The 11,171-nt window shown below is 28.6% G+C and overlaps 1 protein-coding gene across 5 annotated transcripts; it reads left to right on the top strand.

Annotated features, from left to right (window-relative positions):
* Positions 1 to 644: 644 nt before the first annotated feature.
* Positions 645 to 10,116, top strand: LOC129888827 (beta-phellandrene synthase (neryl-diphosphate-cyclizing), chloroplastic-like). Of its 5 annotated transcripts, none has more exons than XM_055963860.1 (14): positions 645 to 763; positions 1,040 to 1,101; positions 2,304 to 2,592; positions 3,478 to 3,658; positions 4,312 to 4,526; positions 5,127 to 5,247; positions 5,330 to 5,427; positions 5,645 to 5,856; positions 6,143 to 6,252; positions 6,924 to 7,022; positions 7,346 to 7,561; positions 8,035 to 8,176; positions 8,713 to 8,961; positions 9,605 to 10,116. In XM_055963860.1, the coding sequence occupies exons 1-14, from the start codon at positions 715 to 717 to the stop codon at positions 9,911 to 9,913; spliced, it is 2,352 nt and encodes a 783-aa protein (XP_055819835.1). In that variant the 5' UTR covers positions 645 to 714; the 3' UTR covers positions 9,914 to 10,116. The 5 variants fall into 5 exon arrangements, with proteins under 5 accessions (XP_055819835.1, XP_055819836.1, XP_055819832.1 ...); XM_055963861.1 differs by having other exon boundaries at positions 1,043 to 1,101; XM_055963857.1 differs by having other exon boundaries at positions 674 to 914.
* Positions 10,117 to 11,171: the final 1,055 nt, after the last annotated feature.

The raw sequence follows: 11,171 nt of genomic DNA on the forward strand, positions 1-11,171 counted from the left end.
TTATTACTTATTAATTTGAGAATCGCACCTTAATGTTGATTGGACCAAATATTTGTATACACGCACACTCAAACGCATTTGACCCAAACGTTTCCTCCACATAGCTTTTATTTTTTGCGGACACATTGTTTATTGAGTTAAATGTCAAAAATACACTTAAACTATCTCATTTTTATTTTTTTAATTTCATACTTAAACTATTAGAGTGTGAGAAACACACATAAACTATCACTCATTAGTTTGAGAAGCACACCTCAAAACTTAGGCACGTCTACCCTTGAATTTTCGACCACGTTTTTTTTTTGGCTAACATATTTTTTTATTGAGTTAAGGGTTAAAAACACCCCAAAACTATCCTTTTTTTTTAGTTTCATACCTAAACTATTGGAGTGTGACAAACACACTTAAATTATCACTCATTAGTTTGAAAAATATACCTCAAAACTTAGGCGCGTCTAGCCTTGAAGTTTCGTCCACATAATTTTTTTGACACATTTTCTATATATTGAGTTAAGTGTCAAAAACACATCAAATTATTCCTTTTTTTAATTTTATACTAAAACACATCTAAACTATCACTCATTTAAGTTCTTTAAAGATGCGAGACAAAACTTATAAATATTATCATATAAAAATATAAATGTATGCCTTACTGGAAAATTATTTACATGAAGAAATAAAAATTAAAGACCAACCCAAATTACCCACAACTTCATGGTTGAATTTCAGCCCATTATGAGAGAAGTCTCCATAAATGTGGATGGTAGTTGATAGCTAACTAAAGGAATTTCTTCATTTTTTACCCCTCCATCCCCCAAAACTAAACACACACTCAATGATGATAGTTGGCTACACAAGCAAAATTATACCTCTTTCTCATCATAAACTAGGAAATGAGAAAACAATGTCATTTAGTGAGACACATAATTTTGATCATTGCAACAACATTTACATCAGTCAATTAATTATTTTTTGTGTCATCATGCCCTAATTAACTTAGTTTTCCTTTCTTCTTTTTTCTTTGTCTCCTTGTTGAAAGAAGATGCAATTTTCCAGAAACCATGTAGAGTAAGATGCAGCCACAATACCAGTTCATCAATGGTATGTTGAGACGCCCTTCAGAAGTAGATTCATGATTTTAATTTTATGAATTTTGATTCGAAATTCTACCACATCTTGTATAATCTATTATGTTTGAAATTTAATATTTATACTTAATTTAGTGATTTTTTTAAACACATATATTAGATTTAAGACAAAGCTATTTGGTTGGAATGATGAAACCCGTAACAAAGTTAGTATTATTTCTAGTTATTCCATTTTTGTTACTCCTATTTAGTGTTTCTTGCACTTTAACTATCTTATTATTTTTTTATAATGCATGTTCTATTTTTGGTATGCTTTGTCATGTTTTTTTTAGCATTTTGTCTTGACTTCTTTTCACCCGTTGTTTTTTTTTTAACTGATAGGATCTATTAGAAATAACTTTTTTATCTCCTAAATTAGAAGTAAAGTCTACATAGATACTATTAGGGGTGTACATGGACCGGGTTGGTTCGGATTTTTTACAAACCAAACCAAACCATTTGTGTCGTGTTATTAAATCTATAAACCAAACCAAACCAATAAAAATCGGGTTTTTCGATATCAATTTTTCTCGGGTTTTTCGGGTTTTTTTGGGTTTTTTGGGTTTTTTCAGATTTTTTGGGGTTTCTCATAGTATCTAATAAAAAGCACAGAGCAGTGCTTCTTAAAAAGAGTTCTAGTACAAAATATCAACATATAAGATGGAGGCACAACACTGTTTGAAGTTTTAACTTTATAATATAACTTTATAAGATAAGTTTTTTTTGTATATTATTTAGATGAGCTATTCAAGTCCAAATCTAAATGTAAGAAAGAAAACAAAAATTATGAAAAAATTTTAAAAAATATTTATAAATTACATTTTAATAAATATTTTTATGTATAACATAATTTAAAAGTAGTATATCTATAATCGGGTTGGTTTGGTTCGGTTTGACTTTTTTTAGTTAAAACCAAACCAATCATATAATTGTCGGTTTTTTTTTTCAAACACCAAACCAAGTCAAACCAAACCACTAGTCGGGTTTTTTTTCCGGTTTGGTTCGGTTTGTCGGTTTGGTGCGGTTTATCGGTTTGTCCTGTACAGCCCTAGATACTATCCTCCTCAGGCCCTACTTATGGTTCCATAGAACACATAGTTGTTACATTAAAATATTATTATAGAGGATAATTGTTATATAGAGATCTGATGGTATATTGTAATTTGCTAATTATAGGATGGTTTTGATGAAGCAAAGGAGAGAATAATGGAAAATTTGGGGAAAATAGAGTTGTCTCCTTCTTCTTATGACACAGCATGGGTAGCTATGATCCCTTCAAGACATTCACTAAGACAACCATGTTTTCCACAATGTTTGGATTGGATTATTGAAAGTCAAAGAGAAGATGGATCTTGGGGACTAAATCCTAGCCATCCATTGCTTGTGAAGGACTCCCTTTCATCCACTCTAGCATGTTTGCTTGCTCTAAGCAAATGGAAAGTTGGTGATAAGCAAGTCCATAGAGGTAAATGAACTTTATTTGTTTAATTCATCACTAAACTTTTTACTAGTATACATATTATAAAATTAAGACAAAATTGATTGCATTCTTTTCATTTTATGTTTTTAAATAATTAATTCTTGTAAGTAATAAATATTGACTAATAAACGTAGAAAAACTAAGTGAAGAGTACGTACACATACTCTAATATTATAATTGCTTAAATTAACTCCGAAAAAATTAGAAGGATTATTCAGAGCAGATTCAAGTAACTAGGATTAATTTAGCCACGTTTTCATGTTCAATTGAAAATCCATTTTTGATTATTTATATATTGAAAAAAAATTAAAGAGAAAATATTTATTGAACAAAAATTAATATTATTTCAAATGATTAAAAATAATAAATAAAGATATGATAGTCGAAACATATGATTTCTTAAAGGGTATGTAAATAAAAATATGACAAATAAAGTGATTTAGAAGGAGTAATTAATTAAGTATACATTTATGTTTTAAAATAATAATTACTTAAATTATTTATTTTAATAAGAACGATAAGTAAAATGGATTGAAGCAAGTAATGTAAAATTATTTTGATTAAAAAAAAACATACTCGATTGTGATGTTTTTTGAAGTGCGTGTTCTGCAAAAGAATGGTTGAAGTTTGTCTCCTTTCCTCCCTGTCATAATTTAAAAGCTACTTTGATCAATTTTTAAATCAATTTAAATCGGTTTTAAGTGTGTAATATTGTATATTACTGTATAAATATTATTATAAAATAAAGTTAACTATATAGGTATAAATAAAAAATATAATTATGCAAATAAAATAAATTATATTGGACTGTATATTTTTTTAAAAAATTTAAAATAATTTGCATTACTTAAGGAATTCATGTTTTTTCAGGTCTTGGCTTCATTGAAACTTATGGTTGGGCAGTAAATACCAAGGATCAAATTTCACCACTAGGATTTGAAATTATATGTCCCAGTATGATCAAATCTGCAGAAAAACTAAACTTAAATTTGCCTTTGGATCTTGACCTTGTAAATTTGGTGAATTACAAAGGAGATTCAACAATTAAAAGGTACATATTTTGTATTACTAAAAATTATTTTTAAATTTTTTTTCATATTGTTCGATTGGTCAAAAAAATTGGAATATATTTTTTCTAGATAAAAAAAATTTCTTAAAAATAAGAAAAATGACTTTCTTAATTAATGAAAGTAGTGGAAACAAGTTCTATAATTGATATTTCACATTGATTAGTTGCATCACTACTAAAACAATATTATTTTTCCATTGAAATCTCCTACTCTAAAATATTCAGTGGTTTTTCTCACAAATATTTTGATTGAATCAGTAAAAAAAAATAAATAGTAATGATTTCCCACCATGCATTAGTTGATTCGGTGATAATGAGATGGGAAAGTTATATTTTTTAGAACACAAGTTTCTCATTGATTTGCTATGAGAAAAACCTTTATTTCTAATAATACGTCCTACCTACTCTCCAACACGCCTCGTCTTCACCCCAGTAGCCCCCATCCTCACTACCTCACATCCCCACTTTCCATAACATTCGTCTAAATTATAACCAAATACCTTAACGACTAAAAAAAAGTTGATTGCATACCCCAAAAAAAGAGTAAAAACTCCATTTATTTTTTTAATTTTTTTTCTTCGTACCAAACACACCCTTATACAGTTATTTTCTAACTATATCTGAACATTTACTAGAGTGTTACAGAATGATTTTACGGTTGGAAGTATTGAATATATGGCTGAAGGGCTTGGTGAATTATGTGAATGGAAGAAAATAATGTTACATCAAAGGCAAAATGGGTCTCTATTTGATTCACCAGCCACTACTGCAGCTGCATTGATTTACCATCACTATGATCAAAAATGCTTTGAATACATAAATTCAATCTTGCAACTACACAAAAATTGGGGTATGTACCATGATTAATTTTTTTTATATACATAATTCTTGAAGCATTTAGAATTTCTAATTCTTCAATTATTTTATTTTATATATTTTAAAATATTTATTATGTTAAATAGTTAACTTCGTTAGCTTCAAGGATCAAAACCGCACGCTTCAAATAATTGAAGGTTAAATGTGCATAGTCAAATAACACATGAATTAAAATTGAAATTATGCTAATACAAAGATTAAAATCACTATTTCCCCCTTAAAACAAATAAAAGATTTAGCAGTAATAATATAATTATCATTTTATTATAATTAAAGGTAATAATATAATATGAGTTCTTATAATCAACACTTTGTATAAATATCGTTAAAAATTTTAGTGAATTTTGAATGCGATGAGCCGATGACATTAACTCAATTACTCTAAATTTTCTACGACAATATTAAAAGAAAAATCTATTATCAGTAAATGTCTCTTTCGTTTGTGATGTTTGAGAGGTTTAAAAAGAATTTTCATGTTCACTTTAATGGTTTAATATAATTAATAGTCTCATTCTTTGCTTTGCTAACTTTTTTTTTTTTTTTTTTTATGTTTTTGCCCTTTATGTTCTCGTAGTTCCAACTATATATCCAACAAAGATACATTCATTGCTTTGCTTTGTTGATACAATTCAAAGTCTTGGAGTACATCGTCATTTTAAAGTAGAAATAAAGAAAGTTCTAGATGATACATACAGGTAAATTAAATCTAACTAATCACAATAATATTTTACAATTTATTAAGCTTATGGCAATAATAATCGATTATATAATTTATAGGCTTTGGCAACAAAAAAATGAAGAAATTTTCTCAAACGTTACCCATTGTGCCACAGCGTTTCGACTTCTAAGGATGAACAACTATGAAGTATCCTCAGGTTTGTTACTAAAAACTCGAGTTGATATCATAGATGATCATTCAATTAATAATTATTATCTTAGAAAGTCACTTTTCTTGTTGAAAAAATTGGTATTCAAGAAGAAATGTGATATTCTGCGATAATAATTATTAATTGAGTTACTATATCTGAAAAATCAAACCCTAAAAACTCCGACGACAAAGTAGTTTGACCTAATAAATCAATTAATTTGCAGATGAAATAGCAGAATTTGCCAATGAAGAACATTTCTTTGCAGCAACTGGGAAATTTACAAGTCATGTTGCAATTCTTGAGCTCCACAAAGCTTCACAATTGGCTATTCATGAGAAAGATCACATTTTGGATAAAATAAGCAATTGGACAACAACTTTTATGGAACAAAAACTCTTAAACAATGACTTCATCGACAGTATGTCAAAGAAGGAGGTATTTTATTTTGTGTATCTTAATTTATATCGCGCATAAAATTTGAAAAAGTAAATATAACTTTTGAATCCTATAATCTATATGAACGAAAGGTATAGATATACAATATACGAAAAATATCATTTGAAACTTATAATCTTAAACATGTTATGTCATTCATATAAAGGAGCATATCACTAATAGAATGGGATGTTGAGGTACAGTACTTTCCCGAATCATGTGTGAACGCTGAGTATTTTGTACACCAAATTATTTTTTTTCCTATTACTTATCTTGGAAATATCAGGTGGAACTTGCTTTGAGGAAGTTTTATACCACATATGATCGAGCAGAAAATAAAAGGTATATCAAGTCATATAAAGAGAACAAATTTAAAATCTCAAAAGCAGCTTATAGGTATGATTATCTATCACTATCATTTGTAAAATCATTTTAGTTTGTATTTATGCTTAAATATATTAATCCATTGTCGTAAAGTGATAAATTAAGGTAAGAATATATGGAGTATTAATTAATAATTTCGTGATAATAATGTTTGTAACAATATGTGTCATATATTTAATGAATTGATGTCATATATATATATATATATATATATATATTCATTTATGTTATAAAACACTGATCACTTTATAAATATATTGGGATAAGATATGGGATTAGATGTGTCAACTGGACTAGTTAAATCAAAATTTAGGGGACAACTCCCCCCCCCCCACCCCACCCCACCCCCATATGAGGTTTGAAGTTTTTGAAACAGAGTTCTTCAATGATAAGGGCTATCAAAATAGGTTGGCTAGGCAACAATCACAATATTTCTACTCAAGTTGCAATGAAGGTCGAAATTATATTCTATCTGACATAATATAAATCAGTTCGAAAGTATGATCTCACACGAATTGTCATGTAGGACGCGTATATTTACTTGTTTAACTTTTTACAAATTTAAATATTTATTTGTGTACACCCAAAATTAAAAGATATAAATACTAGTTGAAATCAATTAAAAAAATACGTTTATATATTATGCGACTCCAAATTTTAATCTAAGTCTTTCTCTCTATTAGGTCACCCTACATTAACAATAAAGACTTGTTAATATTTTCAATACACGACTTTGACTTATGCCAAGCTCAACACCGAGAAGAACTTCATCAACTCAAAAGGTATATATATATACTAAGACTTTTTCCTTTTAGTCCGTTAAGAAAAAAATGATTTTTTTCTTATATTTAATGACAACTTAACTTAAAATTTTTCATTTTACTTTTAATAAAAAAAATTATAATCATACAGATACCTATGACTTGTTTGAAATCATATATATTTCGAAACTCTTTTTTATTTAAGCAAATCCTGAGATTTGGGATCCCATATTTATCCATCTTCATTGTGGCACTAACCTTCTTAGATAATGAAATTACCATCACGAAGATGATTTTTCTTAAACTTTATGCAAAGTCAAACACCTTCATATATACGAGTGTAGGTGGTTCGAAGATTACAGACTAGATCAACTGGGACTTTCAGAACAGTACATATACACTACTTACTTAATTGGCATTGCTGTTGTCTCCGACCCTGAATTCTCCGATGCTCGTCTCATGTACGCGAAATACATCATGCTCCTCACCGTGGTCGATGATTTTTTCGATCGTTTTGCATCTAAAGATGAATTGCTCAACATAATTGAATTAGTAGAAAGGTACTTTCTCTGAGCTTGTAAGTTTGTCAAACAGATTTATAAGCATTTTTAGCTAATTTACGTGTTTGGTAAACACCAAAATAGCTATAAGTCAAGTGGTTATAAGCTAAAATCAGTCGAAAGTCATAAATTGGTCATTTTCAATTTATGATTTTTCACTTATTAGTAGTTTTATATTAACTAGTTATTTTACTATTTTATTCTTAATAATTTTAAAAATTCTCAAGATATTTTTCGTCAAACAAAACTCCTAACTTCCTCTTCACTCGTATTCATCGTTCCTCTTTTCTTTTCTTTTTTGGCAAAAATTCTAAGGGTATTTTAGTTATTCTAACAAAAGAATAGTTCATCAACATTTTCTAATCAAACATATCAAATGCTTATTAATGATTTTAGTATTATTTTTATATTAACATGTAACTGTTTATTTATAAAATTAATTTTAACACTTAAAGTTTTTCAATTATTTACAGGTGGGATGACTACACAAATGTTGGTTACAATTCAGAGAGGGTTAAAGTTTTCTTTTCAGTTTTTTACAAATCAATAGAGGAGCTTGCAGCAATAGCTGAAATTAAGCAAGGTAGATCTGTCAAAGATCACCTTACTAATTTGGTAGGTGGAATTATTTTCTGACTTTCCTCATTAAAATTCTTTTATACTCTTTTTATTTCAATTTATTTGTCGTACTTTTTAGTCTATTTAAAAAGATTATCTTTGTTCTAATTTGACAATTCTTTTATTTCAACATTCCACGAAACACGTTTAAAACTGCTTGATTAAAGAACGTTTTGGTACATTTAATATATACTATTTAATTTAACACCACAATATTCATAAATCTTCTTTACTTTTTGTTTGTCTTACTTTCTTTTTAAATTGTTTTAAAAAATAATGTCTCTTTCTAATTTGACAACCTTTTTAGTTTCAACATTTCACATAACATATTTAAGACCACAAGATTAAATGACATTTTCATATAGTAAACATATCACTAATTTAAGATAACAAAATTCAAAAATCTTATTTTACTTTCTTAAAACTTTGTATCTAGTCAAATTCAAATAAACAAATTGAAACAAAAAGAATATTTCAATTGCTTCCAATTAATTTTTTTAAACTTCGTGTCCGTTATTTCGGAATTTTAATAGTGGCTTGAAGTGATGAAGTGCATGTTGATTGAAAGACTAGAGTGGTGGACAAGCAAGAAAATGCCAAACATAGAAGAGTATTTGTATGTTACTTCTATAACATTTGGTTCAAGATTGATTCCTCTCACAACACAATATTATCTTGGAATAAACATCTCCAAAGATCTTTTAGAAAGTGATGAAATATATGGCTTATGCAATTGTACCGGCATAGTCATGAGGCTCCTCAATGATTTACAAACTTACAAGGTAACAAGTCTTGTACTTTTGTTTTTATTTTTGGCTCATCAAGATAACCTTCATGTCATATTGGATAAACATCACTATATGATTATATATAAAAAAAATTTTATCACATGGATATATAGGTGTGTTTGGTATGAAGGAAGAATTTCTTTTTTATTTCTTATTTTTGGCACTAAATAAATAATATTATTTAAAAATATTTGTATATTAGCTAGACAAATATTATGGCAGGCGGAGTTGGCCGGCCAATGGGAAGTAGGGGGTGTGCAGTGGTGGAGATGACTGTTAGGGGGTGAGGTGGGGTAAAGATGAGATGCGTTGGATGGTGGAAAAAGAGACGATCAATCAATGTAAAATATCACCTCTGAAACTTATCTTTTCACTAAGAAAGTCATTTTCCTCGAACCGAACACACCCACAATGTTAAGTATTTTCTTCATGTCAAAACAATCAACTTGTCGATCATACCTATGCTGATCAGAAATTTTAAGTTTATAGATTCTGAAATCATATTTTTTTTATTGAATTCTGAATAAATTATTTATAGTATTATTACAAAGACATAATGCATGTCTTTAATACTCCATGTATTGTAACATATACTAATATTGGTGGATTGTCTCTAACACATTTTAATTTTCTACAGAGAGAACAAGGGGAAAGTTCAATGAATTTAGTCACAATTCTAATGACACAAAGTCCAAGTAGAACAAATATCTCTGAGGAAGAGGCTATAATGAAGATAAAGGAAATCTTGGAAAGTAATAGAAGAGAATTGTTGAAGATGGTTTTAATTCAAAAAAAAGGAAGCCAATTGCCTCAACTATGCAAAGAAATATTTTGGAGAACAAGCAAAATGGTTTATTTCACTTATTCACATGGTGATGAATATCATTTTCCAGAGGAAATGAAGAATCACATTGATGAAGTCATTTACAAACCACTCAATCATTAATCCCCCCATTTTTAATTTATGTGTTTTTTTTGTGTAATTTCAAATAAAATACTTTTTTTCATTTTAATTTATTTGTTTGATTTTTATTTAATCCTACGAAATTTAAGAAAGTAAAAAGGACTTTTGAATCTTTTGATATTGAACTAAAAATATGTAGAATATATCAAAATTTTGAAGATTTATAAAATTGAAATTCTTTGTCATTTAAGTTTATGAAATTAAAAAAAAAAATTGTTATAAGTTTGGGATTTACAGAGAAAAATATACCCTTCAACTTTGCGATTAATAGCTTATATACCTCTCACTAAAGAGTGGTGTGTATATATCCTCGTCATTTATTAAATAATGCTGTAAACAATAAATTTTCGAGCCGAGAAAAATAAATAATCAAGACCGGAAAATTGGAGTAATAAAGTGTAATATTTGATTTCAAAATGTAGTGCGAGTTACAATCTCTATGATAATACTCTGATTCTTCAAATAATATGAAACACGTTGAACTTGAATTTGAATTTGATTTAGAGTCAAGGGCTTGAATAGCTTGATCTTGAATCTTCGTCTTCGAATTTGGATTTGAATTATTCGTCACGAACACTTGTATGGTTATGACGAACAGTAAAGATGAACAAGTAACTTGATCTTGATCTTCTTGATATTCTTTTTCGTTCTTGATCTTGAACTTGAATTTGATTGCTTGAACTTTGTAGCTTTGTAGAGAATTTGCGGTCTTTGATCCATGAGCTCTCTTCTTGCTTCTTGTTCTTCCAAATCCCCCCCTCTTTCAGAATAATGAGGACCCCTATTTATAGTTGTGGGGAGTGGTATGAGGGTGTGATTTGATTAGTTGGTTTGAACTGATCAATCAGATTTTTTTGTTGAAGAGTTCTAATTTGATTGGTCAGAATATGTCACATAGACACGTGGCATTGTTTTAGTGGCATCATTAGTTTGACTTAGATTGTCACATAACTTTGACAGGTGACATGATTTTAGTGGCTTATCTAATTTGACTTGGATTGCCACCTAACTTTGACATGTGGCATGATTTTAGTGACTTATTTAATTTGACTTGGATTGCCACCTAACTTTGGCACATGGCATAATTCTAGTGACTTATTTAATTTGATTTGGATTGCCACATAACTTTGTCATGTGGCATGAAAATAGGCCTCTAGGATGTGATGATATTGGGTTTAAGAAAGTGGAGTCATCTTTATAGCCCAAATCAATGGAATTAGGTTTTTAATTAAATTCACAT

Source organism: Solanum dulcamara, chromosome 5, assembly GCF_947179165.1.
Source record: "Solanum dulcamara chromosome 5, daSolDulc1.2, whole genome shotgun sequence".
In the NCBI taxonomy this organism is placed as follows: domain Eukaryota; kingdom Viridiplantae; phylum Streptophyta; class Magnoliopsida; order Solanales; family Solanaceae; genus Solanum; species Solanum dulcamara.